Source organism: Ammospiza caudacuta, chromosome 20 (genome assembly GCF_027887145.1).
Source record: "Ammospiza caudacuta isolate bAmmCau1 chromosome 20, bAmmCau1.pri, whole genome shotgun sequence".
Lineage (NCBI taxonomy): Eukaryota > Metazoa > Chordata > Aves > Passeriformes > Passerellidae > Ammospiza > Ammospiza caudacuta.
The window spans coordinates 4605044-4627593 of NC_080612.1; the positions used below are offsets into that span (position 1 = coordinate 4605044).

Here is a 22550-nt window from a genome sequence, read left to right on the forward strand (position 1 = left end):
TCTGGCTGTCAGTGGTGTTTCCTGCCCATCTGGGGTGAATCTGGAGCTGGTCCCATTCCCCAGCACCCCCAGAAGCAGCCCTGGTGAGGTGGTGTGTACATGCAGGGCTGTGAGAGTCCTGTGGTGCTGCATCATGCCATAGGGCTGACAGCTCAGTCTGAGTGAGGCACTGGGATTTCCAGGATGTGACACAGGTCCAAATGGTAAAATAATTATGAATGGTGTTAGAGAGTGGGAGGAAGCAAGGGAGATGTGCCAGTGTTACAGGATCACAGAGTGGTTTATGTTGGAAGAAACCATCCAGTTCCAACCCCCAGCCATGGACAGGGCCCATTTTTTGGGGTGCACTTACCCCCTGTGCCTGTTGTTCATCTCCACAGCTGTTTTGTGTGCATTTTTACAGTGATGTTTGTGTGTTTATGCCGTGCCACTGCCCTTCCCAGCTGGCTGAATCCTCACTCCTGACAGCCAAGTCCCTGCTCCCAGCACTGCCTCCTGCCAGTGGGAGCAGTGGGAGATGGGAGTTAAAAATAAAAGGGGAGAGGAAGCGAGGTGGGTTCCAGGTTGGGCTCTGTGGGTGCCCCCTGTCCCCTCCTGTGGCAGTGAAATCTGCAGCAGTGCCCCAGAACTCACAGCCTGACCTCTCTCCATCCCTTCCTCTTCATTCCATCCTGTTCCTACTGAGGCTTTCTCTCCTGGGGGCAGGAATGTGAAGTCGAGCACAGTTGCTGTTTGCAGAGGTCAGGTCTTGTGTGACTCCATCTTTTCCAGAACCCCCCGGCTGCAGAAGTCCCTACAGACCTTGCAGATGAATACATTCACTGGTTCAGATGCCATCTTCCTTTCCCTTGTTAACCCTTTTGAGCTCTTCTGTTCATCCAGAAGGGTCACACGTGAATAATTCAGCTGTCCTGTGTATAATTCAGCTGTCCTGTGTCCCTGCCATTGGGGAGTAGGGCTGTCACATGGCAGGTGGCAGCCGGTGGCTGTGTCCCCAGTTCTGCCTCGGCTTGAGGGCTTTAGCATCACTGAAATGCTGGATTTTGGGGTGGGGAGGAGCAGAGCTGCCCTGGCAGGTCACACATCATGGCTGCCCTTACAGCAGTCCTGATCCCACAAGCACTGAGGCAGGGAAGCTGCTGTGCCTGCTCCTGTGGGGTCCTGGAGCAGGAGGGTGAGATGCTGCTGGACCTTCACTGCTGGGGACAGCTGGGCAGCTGGGCAAGGAGGAAGGTGACAGAGTGATGTAGATGAGCTCTACATGCTCCTGTGTAGGGTGTTCCTACATGCTCCAGTGTGAGATGTTCTTGTGCCCCTTCATGGTCCTGTGTGTGGGATCTTCTTGTGTTCCTATGCGATCCTGTGTGTGTGTGAGATGTTCTTGTGTTCCTACAGGCTCCTCTGAGATGTTCTCATGTTCCTACATGCTTCTGTGTAGGATATTCTTGTGTTCCTACATGCTCCTGTGTGGGATCTTCTTGCATTCCTACATGCTCCTGTGTGAGATGTTCCTGTGTTCCTACATGCTCCTGTGGCATGCTCTTGTGTTCCTACATGCTCCTGTGTGGGATCTTCTTACATTCCTACATACTCCTGTGTGAGATGTTCCTACATCTCCTGCATGCTCCTGTGTGAAGTGTTGTGTTCCTACACGCTCCTGTGTGAGATGTTCTTGTCTTCCTGCATGCTCCAGTATGATCTTCTTGTGTTCCTACATGCTCCTGTGTGTGTGAGATGTTCTTGTGTTCCTACATGCTCCTGTGTGAGATATTCTTATGATCCCACATGTGGGATGTTCTTGTGCTCTTACATGCTCCTGTGAGATGTTCTTCTGCTCCTACATGCTCCTGTGTGGGATGTTCTTGTGTTCCCCAGCACTGAGGGGTCCTGGGTGTCCCCGTGCCACAGGGACACTGTTCTCACCAGTGGGTGCACACCATGGTAGGACAAGCTAAAAACTGGGAAAACCTTCTGTGCTTTAGACATGGCTGCAGGCAAAGCCCAGGCTCTAGGTCACTCTGGGTGGTGTATCTTGTCCCCAGCCTGGAGTGATGGACAGGGTTTGAGGGACAGACAGAGCTCAGAGGGGACACTGAGCCCCAGGGTCCCTTGGATGTGTTGGGGAGCTTCAGGTCTGGTACATGGGGGTTTGGTGGTCCCACTGAAATCAACTTAAACACAGAAATACTCTTGCCCCACTGAGACCTGCTGTCAGTCTGGGCACCAGAGAGTGATAAGGGTGATAAGAGTGCTGATAAGTGCAGCCAGATACATCAGCTGTGCCCTGGGTGTCTGAGAGGAGGGAGCCAAAAGGGCTCAGTCTCATTCCCACTGTTTTAATTCCAGTGTCTTTGTGTGTGAGCTGCTCGGAAGCTGTACAAATGTTTGTTTTGCCATGTATCTCGCCATTAACAAGATTTCTCAGGAAATATGCAAAATTATCACTACAGGCAGAACATGTACAGTAAGGCTCATTAAGCTAAGTACTGTGATAAATTGCTTCTTCCAGAAAATTATGTATATTAGCAAAAAAGGAGGAGAGTGAGCCCAGGTGGAAGGGCAGGAAGACAGAGTGTGTGGGATTGTGGTGGCTCCAGGTGACCTGAGCACACCTGCCTCAGGAGAGTGTCCTTGCACCATGGGATGATCCTGCAGGAGAGGTGGGGAGGGGAGGGCAAGCAGAGGACAGCAGGGGAAATGGAGATGGAGCAGTGCTGTGTCAGGAGCAGAGCAGGCACAGAGCCAGAGAGGCTCTTTGCTCAGGGAAAACGTGAAACCAGGCAACAGTGGAAGCACAAGGAGTAGAAAGTTTTGCTGAACTGAAAGAAGGGGAGAGGGCAGGGGGAAAATGTCACAGGCTACTTGTACCTCTGTACCTCTGCCTGTGCCCCTGCCTGCAGTGGCCAGAACCAGGGCTGCTCTTGGGAATGTGTGTCACAGACATCTTTTCATGAAAAATCCTTTCTTTAAGATTTTTCCTCCTGAGAAGCTGAGAGGCCTCAGGAACAAAATGTGAACAATGGTTATCTGCTGCTGTGGAATGCAACAGGTGCATCTGAGATTGGCCACGTAGGATCTTTGTAATTAATGGCCAATCGCAGTCAGCTGGCTTGGACACAGAGCCCGAGCCACAAACCTTTGTTATCATTCTTTCTTTTCTATTCTTAGCTAGCCTTCTGATGAGATCCTTTTCTTCTATTCTTTTAGGATAGTTTTATTGTAATATATATCATAAAATAATAAATCAAGCCTTCTGAAACATGGAGTCAAATCCTCGTCTCTTCCCTCATCCAAAAACCCCTGTGAACACGGTCACAGAATGTGGGCACTGCTTTTGCCCCCCAAATCAGGGAGCAGACTTATGGCTGTGAGCAGGGGACAGGCTGTGGCATTGGGTGTGTCATGGGCTCACAGAGTGGTTTGGCTTGGAGAGGACCTTCACCAACCATGTGGTACCATGAGCATGAACACCTTCACTAGACCAGATTGCTCTGAGCCTTCTTCCAGTCTGACCTTGAACACTTCCAGGGATGGGGCTGACACAGCAGACAGACTTCAGGATGCTCAGATCCCACATGAGAGATGTTCTGAAACACCTTTCACCCTTTTTCAGTGATACTCTGAGTATTTTCCATAGTGATGCAGCTGCTCTCCCCTTGCAGGAGTGGTGGAAGTAGTGAGTGCAGCCCAGGACATCTGCTGACCAAAAGCTTGAGGACATCCAGAGGAGATCAGGAAGTTCTTCTGCTCCAGCAGCCCTGGAGAGCTCAGGCTCAAGAAAAGATTCCCCTCAGTTGCCAAGGAACCTTCAAAAAACCATATCATCCAACCCTATTGCCCTGGGTTGGGATATCTTCCACTAGACCAGCTCCTGACTGGTGGTAGAATTCCAGATCTCTTGCCCAAATTGTGCTCATTTGCTCCTAGGCAAGCATGTTCTTTCTACAGGAGAAGGTTCCTCCTCCTTCCCCGGCATCCACAGGCCCCTCAGGATACAGCCCAGCACAGGGGACAGACCTGGCTGTGCAGCATCAAATATTGCTGCAGGGTAGGACTGAACTTTGTGTTAACAGTGCAGTTTTCCAGATTCTAGGGAATACTTGCAAACCCACGTTTCTTTTCATGGGAAATAACTAAAAATGAAGTTTTCTGCTCACTGTTCTGTGGCCACTCCATGCTGCTGTACTTCTGCAGATGTGTGCTGCAGGTTTTCCAGTATGAGCTCTGCCTTTTTCTCTGCCATTTCTGGTCTTCCATCAGGTTCTGTCAGACCTTGGCTTTGTCTATGAAATGACTTTTTGGTTTTCCAGAAGACCTTTGCCTTTTGGGAAGATCAGTGGCTCACCTGGATGGTGCTGAGGTTCTTTTACAGGGTCTAGGTAAGAGCACCAAAGGAATGTCATTGAGCTTTCATGACCACGTGAGCAGCCTGGTTTGGTGAAGGTGTCCCTGCCCAGGCAGAGGGTTGGACTGGAGCATCCTTGAAGGTCCATTCCAGATCAGTATTCCATGAGTGCCTGTTTGTAGGTGAGGTGGTGGGGTTTGCAGGGTAACCATTGTGTGGACTGTGTTGATCCCACAGCCACTGGAATTGTGGTGCTGTCCCTGTCACCTTCTCTGCCTGAGGCTTCCCTTATTTTTTCTCTGGCAGCTCTGGTCTGCACAGGAGCTGTAACCATGATGATGCCACTTAGAGGATGTTAAAAAATTAATTTCAGATTATTTAAGTCTGTTTTTAAGCAAATCATTCTCCAGCCATGACTGTAAATTTATAAAGTGCTGGCTGTAAAGTCTGGGTGCTTTTCCAGAAGGTGATAATGCTGTCCATGTTTCAGAGCTACAGGAGGAGGTCAGCAAGTTCAGAGTTCAGCTCATTGCCCTCTCCAGGACTGGTGTCACCTCTGGCACTTGCTCTTCAGAATTAAGGAGAATTTTACCTGATTGCTTTTAAAACTGAGCTTAAGAGTGATCATGGTTCTGATGAAAGGCTTGGACTTTATGCCAGAGGCTGGGAATTGTTTTGCAGGAATGCAAACAAGCACCTAAGGACAAAACTCTTGGAAGTCATGTTCTCCCTTGTGCTGCTAGTGCTGGAAATTGGAAACACCACCTGACTCATGCAGATGCTGCTGAATGCTGAAGTCATCTGTGCCTCAGACTTTTTTTCATTAAAAAAAAAAAAAAAGTTGTTACTGGGAAGGTATGGGCTGGTTTTGGTGAATATTAGAATTACAGAATTGTTTAGGTTAGAAAACTCCTCTAAGATCCAATGTTTCTCCAGCACTAACCCCAAGTCCCACAACTACACAGCTGTTAAATCCATTTAGGGATGATGATTCCACCCCTGCCCTGCAGCTGGGCTGGACAGCCCTTTCTTTCCATGGAGAAATTTTCCCCAGTATCCAACTGAATTTGCCCTGGCACAAGTTAAGGCTGTTTCCTCTTGTCCTGTCCCTTGTTCTCTGGGAGCAGAGCCTGACCCCCACCTGGTTCCATCCTCCTGCCAGGGCATTGTAGACAGTGAGGTCACCCCTGAGCCTCCTTTTCTCCAGGCTGAGCCCCCCCAGCTCCCTCAGCTGCTCCAGACTCTTCCCCAGCTCCATTCCTTTCCCTGGACATGCTCCAGCATCTCCATGACCACCTTGTTGTGAGGGGCCCGGAACTGACCCAAGATTTGTGGTGCCCCAGCAGTGTCCAGCATAGGGGACAATCCCTGCCCTGGTCCTGTGACACTTTATGTCTGATACAAGCCAAGTGCCACTGGCCTCTTGCCCACCTGGGCCTGTTGTCATCTTACTGCAGGGGTTCCATACTGCTGAATCCTTATCACAGAAGTTTCACACCTTCTTGGTAGTTCTTGTGGGCATCTCCTCAGAGCACTGACTCTTTCTTCCTCACAAAGCAGCCAACTGACTCCAGTTCCCTTTTCAACCAGCCACCCCACTCTTTTATAGCATCTTCTTCTCACTGGTTACAGCTGTGGCCTGTTAAAGTCAGGCCTGCCCCTAATCTTTGATAATTGGCCCAGCTGCAGCTCCTTAGGGGTGAGATTACTCTCTACACTATCTTTATTTTCTTATTTTCTACACTATCTTTATTTTCTTATATTCTATCCCCCAACATGGGCTATGTTCAGCTACTGCTGGCCAGCACCCCAGGGCCTTTCCCAGCTTTTCAGTGGCTCTGCCCCCAGCCTGGAGCACTCCATGGGGTTGTTGATACCCTAGTGTTGAATTTGGCCTTATTGAATGTCACAGAATTGGCCTTGGCCCATTGACTCAGCCTGTCTAGATCCCTCCTGCCCTCCAGCAGGTCAGCATCTCCCCCAGCTTGGTGTCTTCTGCTGAGGGTGCCTTGATCCCCTTGTCCATGTCATTGATGAGGGATTGGCCCCAGCCCTGATCCCTGGAGAGCACCACTGGTGGCAGGCTACCAGCTGGATTATTGCTGGAATAGGGCACAGCTGAGTTTGGGGCCTGTGTGCCATGGAATGGCCAATTTATCCTGGTGCACAGCTGTATTATATGGTCTGCAAAAAAGGCTGAGGTGGTTTAAGACATGGTTTTGGGTGGTTCAGCTCTTCAGGGCTCTCTCCTGGGAGCACACCCTCTGGCTGTGCTTATCCTTATCCTCAGCCTTGGCACCACCTCCCTGGAAACCTTCAGTGACAGGACTTCACCCCTGCTTGAAGGGCTTTTTTTGGCTGCTGGAGATGCCTAAAGCAAACCCTGAAGTGTGAGGAGCTCAGGGTGATGCCTCAGGTTTGAGCTTTTCTGTGTGGGTCTGGGCTTCATAATAGGGAATGGTGAGCTCTCTGCACAGAGCAGGGAGACAAAACAATTCCTGCTCTAGCTGGGGACCAAGGACAAATGATCCAGAACCTCAGACCCAGGAGCATAAATAAAGTGGGCTGAAGAGAGAAAAACAAGGAGGATGGGACTGGATGGGCTAAAGCTACAGTAAGCAAATGGACCAAAACTTATAAACGTGTGAGACCCCATGACCGGTTGTGCGTTTTGTGACCATTTTGGGTTGTGCTGCCGAAGCTGGATCCAATTGAGGCCTCTTCAGAAATCCCTACTTTATTCTTTGGCTCTGTGACATTTGAGTATCTGTACCTTCTCCTGTGTGTCCTTTGGGCTCTGTGAGATGCTGAGATGTCAGAGCTGCTGAGTTGTTGTGACCTTGTCCTTCCTTGCACAGCTGCATGCCAGAATGAGCTGCCCTGGCAGCTCTCAGTGTCATTGCCACTGGCCTTGGGGGTTTGGATATAGGGGACAAGGTGACTGCTGCTGGGTGTTGAACCCCTGTGTGTTGAGTTTGCAGGGTCCCCAGGACGAGGGAGGAATTGATGAATCTGACCCCATGTTCTTAGAAGGCTAATTTATTATTATATGATATGGTATTATATGATATGGTATTATATGATATGGTATTATACATTATATATTATATCATTTATATGATGTTTTATATATATTATATAGTATATTATATATCATATACAATATATTATATAGAATATAATATATCATAGCATAATTATATCACACATTATATATACACGATATATTACAATATATATTATATATCATATTATATTATATAATATATCATATTTCCTATTATATTTTCTATTATATCATATATCATCTATTATATAATATATAATATAATTACTATATTATGTAATATCATATTATGTCATATGATATAACATCATATGTTCTATCATATATTTTGCTGTATCGAAACTATACTAAAGAACAGAGAAAGGATACCTCAGAAGGCATAACAAGAATGATAATGAAAACTTGTGGCTCTCCAGAGTCCTGACGCAGCTGGCTGTGATTGGTCATTAAGAAAAAAAAATTCACATATTGGTTAAACAATCTCCAGCCACATTCCAAAGCAGCAAAACAGGAGAAGCAAAATCAGATCATTTTTTTTTTTCTCTGAGGCTTCTCAGCTTCCCAGGAGGAGAATCGTGGGCAAAGAGGATTTTTCAGAAAATATGACAGTGACACCCATGTGCCACTCTGTGTGGGGACACAATCCCAGCCATGACCCACAGCTGCTCAGAGGCAGCCCCAGGAGCAGCCCGTGCACCCTGCCATGGCACAAAAAGAACATAATTTCACAAAGCAAGCCAAGCCCAGATGGCTGGGATCTCTTCAGCCGGGCAGAGCAGCACGGAGGTGTTGGTAAATACAAACAAACAGATGCAGCCTGGGAGTGAAGGCGTGCAGCAGCCTCCTCATTCAGGGATGAGCCCTTTCTGTGCTTCACTGGGTGGTCCCTGGGAGGGGGGATGGCAGCTGGGCTGGCTTCTCCTGTCCCTGCTGCTTTTGTGAGTCCTGCTAGGGTGGGAGGCAGGCAAGGGCTCGCTGCCTCTTTGGACACAGATGTTTCCCAGGAAAATGTGCCAGCCCTTGGCAGAGGGCTGTGTTGGGTTCAGGTGTGCCCAGCAGGGACTGAGCCCCGTTGTTCCTCTGCCCTGCCTGCACCAGCTCCCTGGGCATGGTCAGACCCATCTGCACCCTGACAGGAGAGGACAGGAGCCTGGGGCTGTGTGTGTCACTGCTAGGGTGACAGAGAGCTGGTTGTGTGTGACGGTGTTTATAGGGCTCTTTGGATGAGGGAAGAGATGAGGATCTGACTCTATATTTTAGAAGGCTTGATTTATTGCTTTATGATATACATTACATTAAAACTAAGAATAGAATAACAAAGAATGATAACAAAGGATTGTGGCTCAGACTCTCTGTCCAAGCCAGCTGACTGTGATTGGCCATTAATTAAAAACAACCACATGAGACCAATCCCAGATGCACCTGTTGCATTCCACAGCAGCAGATAATCAATGTTTACATTTTGTTCCTGAGGCCTCCCAGCTTCTCAGGAGGAAAAATCCTAAGGAAAGGAATTTCCATAAAAGATGTCTGCCACAGTTGTGCCCCTCACAGCCCGCCCTGCCAGGAGAGGACAGGAACCTGGGGCTGTGTGTGTCACTGCTGGGGTCACAGAGAGCTGATTGTGCCCCTCACTGTCCACCCTGCCCCCTCTGCTGTTTGCAGGAGACCAAGCACCAATTCTTTTCAGGTGTTCTGTGCTCCTTTGCCTCTTTCAGAAAGTGCTTGGAGAGGGAATGGGCTGGAATGAATTTGTTAGCATGTGCTGGTTACAAAACCTCAAAATAGAGCCGGGATGCTCCAGGGCTCTGGATGTCTTCCCATCTGCTGCTCCTCTTTGTCAGGGATGGTATCACAGTTTGCTTCTGCCTTCACTTGGGATTTTGGCCCTTGTGGAGGGCACTGTGAAGCCTGTGAGGCTCCAAAAGCTGCTGGAGTGTGGGAATCCACAAAATCAGAGGGTTTTGGGAAAGCTGCAAGAGGCAGGCCTTAGAGACAGCAGAACTGTGGTTAGAGCTGAGCAGCAGCCGTGAGATTGGTCAGCAGAAAAAATATTTAAAAAGTAGAAAGCAAAGACAAATAGAACAATGGTCTGTGTATTAACACTTGTCTAGAATAACTCTCTAAGCTACAGAAAAGTTTATCTAGCAAGATATTAGGAAGTTTGAAGCTTAATAATGGAGCTCTGTGCATTGTGTTTAAGGCTCACAAGCAGGTATTGTATTCGAAATAAGCAAGCATTGTTTAACCAAAGGTACCTGTGCTTATAGTGCTTGGATAGAGCTATTGTCAATGTGCTTTTGCTTTGTGGGATTGTCAAAAAACTTTTAAAGTGAGTTGTAACACTGAGTTCTTTGTCTGCTGCCTGGGATGTGAGCTGCTGGCATCTTCCCATTGTCATAACCATGTTGTTGTCTTATATATCAAGAGTTCTATTATCATTATAGTGCAAGGATTCCACATCCTCATAGTTGCATACCTTCTCAATGTTTCTCACAGTCATCTCCTCTAAGCACTGACTCCTCTTGGTCCTTGCAGCAGTCATCATCTGACTCCAGATCCCACCAATCCACTCTTTTGTACCACTTCTCTTATTGGCTACAGGTGTGGCCTGTTAAGATCAGGCCTGCTCCTAATCTTTAGTAATTGGTCCAGCTGCAACTCACTGGGGGATAAGATCACATTCTATGCCACCTTCATTTACCCATACTGTATCCCCCTACACCATGTAATGAGACTGATGCTGGAAAATCAAACAGCTCGAGGCAGTTCCCAGCAGTGCTGTTCTGTTGGTGATTTGTACACAGACCCCAGCTGGCAACACTGGAGGAGCTCTGGGTGCCCTGCCCTCCCCACCCAGCCCTGCTGCTCGGTGGCACTGAAGGGCAGCAGCCCCCAGAGCCATCCCAGCTGCCAGGTCAGGGCCCACATGGTGCCACTGCCCAGCCTCTGGTGGACTGGAGAAATAAACACCTTGCAAAAGAAGGGTTATCCTCATCCACCCTGTGTGGGGACGAAGCCTGCAAGCCCTGGGTCCTTGGTGCTGGCTGGCAGGGCCTGAGGCAGAGGTGAGGGGCACTGGGAGGATGCTGTGCCTGACATTGTGTTCCCAGGCTGTCACAGACATATTTTCATGAAAAATCCTTTCCTTAGAATTTTTCCTCCTGAGAGGCCTCAGGAACAAAATGTAAACATTGATTATCTGCTGCTGTGGAATGCAACAGGTTCATCTGTGATTGGTCTCATGTGGTTGTTTCTAATTAATGGCCAATCACAATTAGCTGGCTTGGACAGAGAGCCCAAGCCAAAAGCCTTTGTTATCTTTCTTTTTCTATTCTTAGCTAGCATGCTGATGAAATGCTTTTCTTCTTATAGTATAGTTTTAATATAATATGTATAATAAAATAATAAAAAATAATAAATCAAGCCTTCTGAAACATGGAGTCAGAGCCTCATCTCTTCCCTCATCTTAATGCCCCTGTGAACACGGTCACACCGGGCTAGGGAATTGTTTGCTGCTTGTGCTGAGCAGCACCTGCAGGTGGTTTTGACTGGGACAGGAGCTTTCCATGTGACTTGAGAAACCTGGGGTGCTCACAGCTGGGATGCATGAAGCCAAAACACTGTTATGTTTCCTTTCAAAACATGTTTCTTCTTTTTTTTTTTTTTTGTGTTTTTTTTTTTGTTTGTTTGTTTCTTTTTTGAAAGTTTTGGCCTCTTTGCTACTTTTGTATTAGAATTAATCATGGGGGGGACACCTCTTGGGGTAGAGCAGTGAGGGCCAGGGTGGAGGGAGCTGCAAGGAGCAGCTGATCCATCAGTGCTGCTCTGCCTGGCATCCCCTCTGGCTCCAGTCCAAGGCACCCATCAGTGGATGTGGCTGCTGTGTGTGGCCCAGGGCTGGGGTGGTGGGGTGGGATGGGATGCTGTGCCTGACACAGGGGTGAGGATGGCACCGAGGGTGTTCCCAGTGACGTGGCTTGCACAGATGGTGCCCTTCTCCAGCCCGGAGTGACAAGTGACATGTGCCCTCCTGACCAGCAGGCTCCATCTGTGTAATTTCCTCTTCATGGGGCTTCTGGCTGGGCTCTGTGCCACTCCCCCTGTCCAGTGCCTGCCCTAAATAACATCTCTGTGCCTGTCCATCAGCCTCTGTGCTCCCAGGAGTGCTGTACCCTCAAGCATGGGTGCCTCTGGCAAGGCTGTGTGTGGCTTGGGTCCCCTCCCTGCAGGGTTTCTGGGTATGGCAGGGTCCAGATAGGACCAGGCAGGGATGTGGCATCCTCTGTGCAATGAGGCAGGCCTGATTTGGATGTGAAAGGGACGAGCAAGAGGTGACAAGGACAATAACATCTTGGCAGGAACACTGCTCTCCTGCTGCTCTTCCTCTGCTGACAGTCACTGGCCTTCCTGGTTTCTGTGCAAGTCTTCATTTAAAATTAACAGTGGGAATACTCTGCTCACAGGCTTCAAAAAGGGGCTCAGAATTCTGGCAAATTGAGACCCTGACAGAATGATGGCAAAAAAAAAACAAAAACCACTGGATAGGCTTGTGGGGAGGTTGTGTTGAAGGTTTTTCTGTACAAGGCTGGTGCTTCTCATCCAATTCCACCCACTGCCGTGGGCTGGGACACCTTTGACTGGTCCAGGCTGCTCCAAGCCCTGTCCAGCCTGGCTTTGGACACTTCCAGGGATGGGGAAACGACAGCTTCTCTGGGCACCCTGTGCCAGCCCCTTTTGGTCTGACATTTTTCCCCCATGTCCAGCCTGACTCCACCCTCAGTCCAACACCATTGTCCTGCTCTGGGACAGAGCTGGGGGCAGCTCCAGGGTGACTCAGAGCAGAGGGGGAACATCCTCTCGCTGTCCTTCTGTCCACACTGCTGAGGGTGAGCCCAGGAGACATTTGTCTTTCTGTGCTGCCAGTGCCCATGGCCAGGTCAAGCCCCATTTGTCACCCAGCAGAATCCCCTGATCCATCCTCCTTTCCTTTACTCCTTCCTGTGGATGCCCATCCTGTTGGGGGCATTGTGAGGTGGCACGAGCTGCAGGCAGGACAGGTCACCTCCATGTGGGGGTGGTGTGGATGTCCTTGTCCTTGTCCCTGATGTGGGGAGGCTTAGCAGGATGAGGGAAGAAAGATCCCTGTCCTGTAAACACACATCCAGGATGTCACCCTGTTTTTTTAAGATTTTCTAAGCCTTCTGATGTTGACGTTCTTGTAGTGAACTTTCTCACACGCTTTCTGTAAATAACTCATTGTTTTGCATTCTTTTATGGAGGAAGAGAAGGTTGACGGACTGTTGGTCTGTCCAGTGTCATTGGAGAGGTGGCACTGTCACCCTCCAATCCACTGTCACTATTGGAAAACTATAATTGTTGGAGTCAGAAAATAAACTTCCCTTTTTTCTTCACCTCAAGAACAGCGGTGTGAGCTCGTGTTCTTTCGTGTCCTATAGCAACACCAGGGTGGTGTTTGCATTGGCAGGTGCATCTTCCATCACTCCCAGTGTGTCTCTCCAGGGGCTGTTGGCGTTTTCCAGCATCCTGGGGGTGTAGGTGGGGGTCTGTGTGTTACTGCCCATCCAGTGGGCTCTCAGTACCACCCACCAGAGTGTGTGATGCTGCAGAGCTGTTGGTGCTTAAAATCAAGCACAGCACCAAGCTGGCAGGAATGTGTGATGTGTAAGTGGAATGTGAACACGGGTGGTACTTGTGTGTCTGTAGCAAAGCTCTGTCCATGCTTTCCTAGCTTTAGGACATGGTTTTTTGTGACCTCCTCGATGGTGAGCCCTCAAGCCATGTGCTGGGGGAATGCTTGGGGTGCTCTGGGAGCAATGGAGCACATGTGGGCATTGCTCTGGAAGCAGTTGTTGGTCCCAGGTGGAGCTGAGCTTACAGCCAGGCTTGGTGCTGGCTGAAGGGGTGGCACTGGGGCTGGGACAGTGACAGCTGTCACCGTGCTCAGATGGTTTGGAGCAAGGCTGGAGCAGTGGTGACACAGGCCAGGGGGAGGGACTGGGCTGCCTGGTGGCACTGGCACACAGGAAGGATTTAAAATGTGACCGACCATGTTCAGAGGGGTCTCAGGTTGAGGGAAGAGACGAGAATGTTGACTCCATGTTTGATTTAGGCTTGATTTATTATTTTATGATATATATTACATTAAAACTATACTAAAAGAATAGAAGAAAGAATTTCATCAGAAGGCTGGCTAAGAATAGAATAAGAAGGAATGATAACAAAGGCTTGTGGCTTGGACAGAGAGTCCCAGCCAGCTCACTGTGATTGGCCATTAATTAGAAACATCCAACATGGGCCAATCACAGATGCACCTGTTGCATTCCACAGCAGCAGATAATCATTGTTTACATTTTGTTCCTGAGGCCTCCCAGCTTCTCAGGAGGAAAAATCCAAAGGAAATGATTTTTCATAAAAGATGTCTGCGCCCGTGGCCAAACCCTGCCCCTGGTTCCAGGGAGGTGTGGGAGGGTTGGATGTACTCCTGTACCCAGCTCTGCCCAAGCCTGAGCTGTGCTCTGGCTCTCCATGCTGCACTGACACTGCTGAAGGGAATGGGAGAGGCTGTGTGCACCTGCTGGGAGCAAACTGCAGAATTTTAGAAACAAAAAATTTCAGGGAAAAGCTGGCAGTGCGTGCTGCAGGGACTCTGCAGCCCCAGCCTGTCCCTGCACACAGTGGCACCAGGACAGTGACTGTCCCCTGGGCTGGGCACTGCGGAGGCACCTCAAACCATGGGGCAGGAAGGCATTGAGGGGCTGGAGCATGTCCAGAGAAGGGAACAGAGCTGGGGAAGGGTCTTGAGCACCAGGAGGGGCTGAGGGAGCTGGGGCAGCTCAGCCTGGAGAAAAGGCAGCTCACCTCTTCCTTGTCAGGGTGAGATTTTCACCAGAATTGGGGGAGCTCTCTGATCACAAAGGCTCTGGATAACTGTGAATGGGATAACTATGTGGGAGTGAGTTAACTGTTGTAGTAAGGTAGAAAAATTATAAAGAAAGGCTTCATAAAATTAAGCATTCTCTCCTAAAATCAGAGGCTGGCCTTGTCAGGCCCTTTGCAGGTTCCCATGTGAAAGCAATCCTGGTGCGAGCAGTTCATTAACATAACAATCTGTTCCTGGGTGAAAGACAACTTGTACCTGTATAAACTGTTTTTACACCTTAGATAGAAAAATGAAAAGTATCTCTCACAAACTTTCCCTGCATGTACACACTGAGAGTTTAAGTGACCAATCAATACAGGGTAACAACTTGTTACTGACCAGTAATTAATTAACAAGAAAGCTTCTGACCAATGGGAGTCCCACACGAGGTCTGTAAAACTGTATATAAAGGAGTTATGTGAATAAAGAATGTCCTTTTTCCACCATGAAGAAAATGGAGTCCATGTGATATATTCCATTAGTTACCCAGGCAAAAAGTGCCACAAGTGGTGGCAAGGCTGAAAGCTGAGGTCTGCAGATGATACCACCCAAATCAGTCACTGTAGGGTGGAAAGACAATTTTAGGGGGTGGGATGGATATTTCATCTGGCTTATTTCCATGCAAGAGGGCTCTCACTGGAGTCTGTAGTGGCTGTCTCTCTGCAGAGTGCAGAGGGGCCATGGGGTGGTGTGTAACTGCAATCATCATGAGATGAGCAGAGGCAGTCCTGTTTTAATAAATCTCCATTCTACTGGCTTCTTCTCTCTTGTAAAGATGGAGTGAGAGGAAACTTTCCCAACCTGTTAATTTTCCATTTCCCTCCGTCGTGTAGCTGCTTTGGATGATAATCTTTTAAATGTCTCCTTATGTGCAGGACTGTAATTTTTCCTTCCCTTGAGAGCTTGCAGCCCCCGCCTTGCTGGGACAGGAGGTGTTTTCATCTCTGGTGACAATGACACACATGCTTCTGCAGACAAGGACAACCCCTCATTTGCCTGCTGTGACTTTACTAGTTCTGCTGTCTTATCTGTTTGCTCCCACCTTTCCTGCACTCTGCAGCACTCCTTTTATTTCCCCATCACAGCATCCCTTGTGTTTACCATCATGGCATCCCTTATGTTCTCCTGACATGGCATTCCTCATGTTTTTTTCCCATTGCAGCATCTCTCACTTCCTAGTGCAACTTTCCTCGTGTTTCCCACTGCAGCTTCCCTCCTGCTTTCTCCCGTGGCAGCATTCCTTGTGTTTCCTGTGACAGCATCCCTCATGTTTCCCATGACAGCATCCCTCATGTTTTCCCATCATGGCATCGCCCAGGCTTTCTCCTGTGGCAGCATTCCTTGTGTTTCCCATGGCAGCATCCCTCGTGCTTTCCCATCACAGAATCCCTCTTGTTTTCCCAGTCCAGCATTCATTGTGCTTTCCCAGTCCAACATTCCTTGTGTTTCCCATGGCAGCATCCCTCGTGTTTTCCCAGTCCAGCATTCCTTGTGTTTTCCCAGTCCAATATTCCTTGTGCTTTCCCATGGCAACATCCCTCGTGTTTTCCCAGTCCAACATCCCTTGTGTTTTCCCATGACAGCATTCCTTGTGTTTCCCATCACAGCATCCCTCGTGCTTTCCCATGGCAGCATTCCTCTTGTTTTCCCAGTCCAACATCCCTTGTGTTTTCCCATGACAGCATTCCTTGTGTTTCCCATCACAGCATCCCTCGTGCTTTCCCATGGCAGCATTCCTCTTGTTTTCCTAGTCCAACATCCCTTGTGTTTTCCCATGACAGCATTCCTTGTGTTTCCCATCACAGCATCCCTCATGTTTTCCCAGTCCAGCATTCCTTATATTTCCCATCACAGCGTCCCTTGTGCTTTCCTAGTCCAACATCCCTGGTGTTTTCCCATCACAGCATTCCTTGTGTTTTCCCAGTCCAGCATTCCTCGTGTTTCCTATCACAGCATCCCTCATGTTTTCCCAGTCCGGTACTCCTTATGCTTTCCCAGTCCAACATTCCTTTTGTTTCCCATGGCAGCATCCCTCGTGGTTTCCCATGGCAGTATTCCTTGTGTTTTCCCATCACAGCATCCCTCTTGTTTTCTTATCACAGCATTCCTTGTGTTTTCCCAGTCCAGCATTCCTCGTGTTTCCTATCACAGCACCTCTCATGTTTTCCCAGTCCAGCATTCCTTGTGCTTTTCCAGTCCAACATTCCTTGTGTTTCCCATCACAGTATTCCCTGTGTTTCCCATCACAGCATCCCTTGTGTTTTCCCAGTCCAGCATTCCTTGTGCTTTCCCAGTCCAACATTCCCTGTGTTTCCCATGGCAGCATCCCTCATGTTTCCTCATGGCAGTATTCCTTCTGTTTCCCATCACAGCATTCCCTGTGTTTCCCAGTCCAGCATCCCTCATTTTTCCCATCATTTCCAGGCTTCATGCTTTCCCACCCCACCCTGGTGTTTCCCATGGTGGAATCTGTGGTGTTTCCCACTCCTGCTCCTTGCAGAGCTGCTGTGCTCACACAGGGTGCCCTGGGAGCTCCCCCTCCTTGGCTGTGGGGTGTCCCTGCTGTGTCCATGCTGTGCCATGGCTGCTGTGGTGTTTTGGCCATCCCTCCCTGCTGGATGTGGCTGTTCTCAGCTCTCACAGAGTCCTGGGGGTTTGGAGTGGCAGTGCCTGGGCTGTTCCCCACTCTGGCTGGTGTCTGCCCCAGCTCCTTGGAGCAGGTCAGCACAGGAGAAGGGGAAGGTTCCTCACAGGAGCTCTGAGATAGGGCTGGGAGCTCTGCAGGAAGCCCTGGCTGATGCCTCTCTCTCTGTGTTGTTGTTGCAGGCCAAGGACAGTGATGATGATGATGAAGTCACCGTCAGTGTGGACCGGGACCGTTTCATGGATGAGTTCTTTGAGCAGGTGAGAGCTTTGTTCCTCCAGGGTGGCTTTGAGGCTGCTTCAGACCTTTCTGCTGGCACCAGGGTGGGTTGTGGATGCTCCAGGCTCCCCGTGCCCACTGGGGATGGGGATGAAGGTCCTGGTGCTGCTCAGCTGATGCTCAGGGTTGTGCTGAGTGCTGAACATCCCTGCACACCCGAGGCTGTGCTGCCCTGTGGATGTTTCCCTGCTCCTCCAGAACCCAGGCCATGGGAGCAGGGAAGCCTCACACCCAGCTCTCAGGCCTTTCCCCAGAACACCTCTGCAGAGCAGAGCAGCAGTCTCTGCATGGATCATGGATTTAATTTTGTGCCTCCTGTTCCCAAACAAGAGGTTGTCTTCTGGCATGTGGGTGGCTGTAAGATCTGCTTGCTGATTTTTAGCACACCCTTAGCATGGCATGTGTGTGGGGGGTGTTAAAATGGATCGGTGCAGGCAATGGAGTGGGAACTGGGATAAATCTGATGTGCAGGTGGAGGAAGATGAGCAAAGGAGTGGTGTGAGCCCAAGGAGAAGGCTGGGTTAGAGGGTGAGCAGCCTGGCAGGTGGAGAACACAGGAGAGGTTTCCCCTCTTGGGCAATGCTGGTGTCTTGCTGTAGCACAGAAGGGCAGGGAAAAAGCCAGAATGGATCTTTGGGAAAATGTGGAATGGGGGGTGAGGATAACTGGGCATTTCTGGAGCTTTTTATGGAGCAAGGAGCCATGGGAGACTGAGCCATCACCAGCCTGGCTTGTGCAGTCTCAGCAGTGCTTTGCCAGTGGCACAGAGTCTGGGAATCTGTACTGCTGATTTATATAAATCCCAGAAGTTTCTCAGTGTGTCACAAATGAGAAAATGCCAGAATGGATCTTTGGGAAAATGTGGCCTCCCTGGAATGGAGGGTGAGGATCAAATTGGGCATTTCTGGAGCTTTTTTATGGAGCAAGGAGCCATGGGGGACTGAGCCATCACCAGCCTGACTTGTGCAGTCTCAGCAGTTGCTTTGCCAGTGGCACAGAGTTGGGGATCAGTCTGCTGCTGATTTATATAAATTCCAGAAGTTTCCCAGTGTATCACAAAGAATCCAGGACATACAGTCTGTATTACACTGCTGTGACTCAGAGCTGGCTGGTGGGATGGAGAAGGGCTGATTCCATAGTTCCAAACTGGAAAATATTTATCCAGGAGGATGTTTGCTGTGGTTCAGACATGTCATGGCTGCTTTGGCATAGGGTATAATAATCCCTTCACTTTCCAAGAGTCCAGGTTCTGTCACAGACCACCTGTCTTGTTGTCTCACTTCACAGGTGGAAGAAATTCGAGGCTTCATTGATAAAATCTCGGAGAATGTGGAAGAAGTGAAAAGGAAGCACAGTGCCATTCTGGCTTCCCCCAACCCTGATGAAAGTGAGTGAGCTGTGAGCCCTGTGTGTCCTGTGTGCCCTGGTGGGTGGCTGGGGCCAGGCACAGTCCCCTGGGTCTGCAGGTGGTGCTGAGGGAGGGCTTGGGCTGGCTTGGTGACTGACTGGTGGCTTTGAGACCTGGAGAGGTGGTGAGAGCCCAATGAGGGGATTTCTGCAAGGCTGGGGCAGTGTGGAGGCTGGGAAGTGGCTGTTTCTGTGCTGGTTGTCTTGCCCTGGGCTGCCTGGGAAAGAGGAGCGGATCCTTATCCCAAGGAGTGGATAAAGCAGAACAGACCAAGTGTCACCTGCTTGGGCCCACAAATGTCACAGCTCCTCTTTGAGCCAGAGGTGGCAGCTGGGACCTTGCATCTCTGTCCTGGGGACAATTTATTGCTGGCTGTTCAAAGAGTCTATCCCTTCCCAACCTTTTCCTTCCAGAGAAACGGTTTGCTGCCAGGAGCTGGAGCTGGGGATTTCAGCACCCAAAGCAGCATTTGGGTGTCTGGGGGATCTGGCAGAGCTAGAACTGTGCATGCTGTGTCCCCTGTGGTCCCCAGAGGAGCTGGCTGTGGGGTGGTGGGGTCAGCAGAGGCTTTCCAGCTCCAGTGTCTGCACAGCCCTTACTGTGGAATGGGTGGATCTGAGGGCTGAGCCCTGCAGGGTGTGTTGGAGCCTGCCCAGGCTCACCTGCTGAGGGACAGCCCTGGAGCAGCTCAGCAGCCCCAGGTTCCACCTTCAGGGTGACTCTGAGCCCAGGTGGGTCCCCTTTGCCCACACCATCACCGTGCTGGTGTCACAAGGGTGTTGGATGCTGCAGGATGGCTCCAGGCCACTGGCACCCCTCATTTTGGCCAAGGTGTTGCTTCCATGGGCTGAGCACTGCTTGTGATCCCAGTTATAGAGGCTGAAAAGGTGAGACCAGGTCTCTCTCTGCTCATCTACCCTCTTCCCATGCATTTCTCACTTGCCCAGTGCAATTCCATGCCTGCTTGTGGAATTGTGCCTGGAGGTCCCAGGAGGGTGCCCACACACACATTGCCCTGCATCCATGTCAAATCAGTAGATTTTGTAATTACCTGAAAGGAATGGCTCTACTAAATTATCTCAGGCTCTTCTCTCCTGGCAGCTGCTCCTCAGCTAAAATTTCCTTGGCCAAGGCTGGAATTGAGGGATTTTCTCAAGGGAGTTCCCATGTCTCAGGTTATCACTCAATCACCCTCCAGGGTCTTGTGTTGTCACTGTGAGATGTTGCAGTGTTCCTGTCTGGGAGTGTTCAGAGAAAAGCTGCTGTGAGCCCCATGTGTCCTGTGGCCATGTGGCTTTCCTGGTGGGTGACTGGGACCAGGCACAATCCCCTGTGTCTGCAGGTGAAATGGCTGCTGCACAGGCATGGGGTCCACATGGGGCTGCAAAGGCCACTCATGGCCTGAAAGCACAAGAATATATTTAAAACTCTGAGATCTGCAGTGAACAAGATGTGCTGACATTCCCGTGACTTCCAGAAGCACGCGGGGCATTGGAAGTGCTCCTGGTTTTGTTTTACAGCATTCTTTTGCCTTGGTATTGTAGAGAATTCAGTTTGTTCATCAAGAATTGTTTGGACAGGAAGAGAGGAGCCACACATTGATCTGAAATCAGTGATTTGTGACATTGTGGTGTGCTCAGGAGATGTGGTAGGGCTCAGCAGTGGACAGAGTCAGAATCACAGAGTGCTTTGGGTTGGAAGGGGCCTTCAGAAATCATCCATGGGCAGGGACACCTTAAATCTACACCAGTGAACCACTTGCTCCAAGTCCTGTCCAGTGTGCCTTTGAACACTTCCACATCTTCTCTGGGCAGCCTTTGCCAGCCCCTCATCACCCTCACAGTGTGACATTCCTTCCCCATGTCTCATCTGACCCCACTGCCCCTTGTCCCAGCCCTTGGAACATTCTGGTGCTCACCTCTGCTCTGCCAGGGCATTGTCTGTGCTGGCAGCCTCACCCCCACCCTCCTGTGCTCCTGAACCCACAGAGAACCTGCTCATTAATGCACCCAGGGCTGTGAATTTATTAAGATTAATTTGGAATTTCAGAAACAAGTTCCCATGAGGCATGGCAGGGGGATGGAGCCAAAGGACACTAAAATATAGGTTGTGAGAGGCTAATTCTGGGATGTGCTCACTGGGGTTTGCTGTTTAACAGGGCAGGGAGTGACACCTGGGATGGACATCAGGGCAAGATGTTGCTCCCTGCAGGGATTTGGGATGCTGGAACAGCACCCTGCTTATTCTTAGTGATCTCCAAGTACTTTAGCATCATGTGGAAGATGCAATGAGGGGAAATGTTCCTGCAGGAAATAAGAGAATGTCACGGACTTCTCATCCTTGTCTGGAGGCACATGTGCTGTGCAGCTCGGGTTGGTGTGGGTGTAGCTTCTCCATCAGAGATACAAACTCCTTCAACACCACCAGCAGGTCCCTCCTGGAGCTGGAGGACTTTGGGGTGGGGCTTTAGATGGAGCTGAGCTGGGCTGGTGGTCTGGGAGATGTTTGGGCAGTGGTTGGGGTTGCTGTTGGAGGGATGGATGCAGAGGTGTGTGGTGGCTGCTGGTGAGTAGGTGCATTCTCAGGGTCAGTGATGGCAGAGAGGGACTCTGTGACCATGTTCACAGGGGTCTGAGGATGAGGGAAGAGATGAGGATCTGACTCCATGTTTCAGAAGGCTGATTTATTATTTTATGATATATATTACATTAAAACTATACTAAAAGAATAGAAGAAAGGATTTCATCAGAAGGCTAGCTAAGAATAGAATAGCAAAGAATAATAACAAAAGCTTCTGTGATTGGCCATTAATTAGAAACAAGCACAAGACCAATCCCAGATGCACCTGTTGCATTCCACAGCAGCAGATAATCATTGTTTGCATTTTGTTCCTGAGGCCTCCCAGCTTCTCAGGAGGAAAAATCCTAAGGAAAGGATTTTTCATAAAAGATGTCTGTGACAGGACTCCATGGGCACAATACCACTGGAATCTGCTTTTTAGGTGGCTGTGCTCAGGCAGATGCAGCCCCTTGGTGTTCTTTGTTTGCAGGATCAGATGAGGTTCAGTGTCTGTGTGAGACCTGGATTTGTGTCTGTGTGAGACCTGGACCTGCCTGGCATGCGGAGGTGCAGGATCCATGGAGGGGCTCATCCCTCCCTTCTGCTGATCCCTCTCCTGGCTGCACAGACTGCTTTTGGTTCTGCCTTGCCATTGCTGCCTGGGTTTATTTTGGAGCCCAGTGGGTGGGAGCTGGCTGGCTTTGCTGTGAGGCAGGGAGGTGACAGCCCAGCAGGTTCGTGGCTCCAGCAGGTTCAGTCTGGCTGAGGGGCACTGGAGGGTCCCCACACAGTGGGCAGCAGGGTCTTGGTGGGACTGGGTGGGCTTGGAAACCTGAGGGGCTGTGTTCCTCCTTGGGTTGGGGCCATCACACCAGGTTTAAGTCACAGCTCCTGGTAAACCCATTCCTAAAATCCTTCCCAGTGAGTGCTGCCGCTGTTGCTGCTCCTGGCACTGCCATCAGCTGCTCCTGCTTGGTCCTTTGTGCAGGCCACATCCCAGAGGAGGTGGCCAATGCCACAAATCACTGATTTCACATTAATGTGTGGCTCCTCTCTTCCTGTCCAAACAATTCTTGATGAACAAACTGAATTCTCTACAATACCAAGGCAAAGGAATGCTGTAAAACAAAACCAGGAGCACTTCCAAGGTCCTGGATGCCTCTGGAAGTCTTGGGAATGTCAGCACATCTTGTTCACTGCAGATCTCAGAGTTTTAAATATATTCTTGTGCTTTCAGGCCATGAGTGGCCTTTGCAGCCCCATGTGGACCCCATGCCTGTGCAGCAGCCAGGAGCACAGCAGCAG

At 49.8% G+C, this 22550-nt stretch overlaps 1 protein-coding gene across 1 annotated transcript in view; it reads left to right on the forward strand.

Moving 5' to 3' along the window:
* STX1A (syntaxin 1A) overlaps window positions 1–22550 on the forward strand; it is a 69391-nt gene that overhangs the window by 2257 nt on the left and 44584 nt on the right. Inside the window, exons 2-3 of the mRNA XM_058817981.1 lie at window positions 17182–17259; window positions 18566–18665. Coding sequence (XP_058673964.1) covers window positions 17182–17259; window positions 18566–18665 — 178 coding nt within the window. The remainder of the gene's footprint in view (window positions 1–17181; window positions 17260–18565; window positions 18666–22550) is intronic.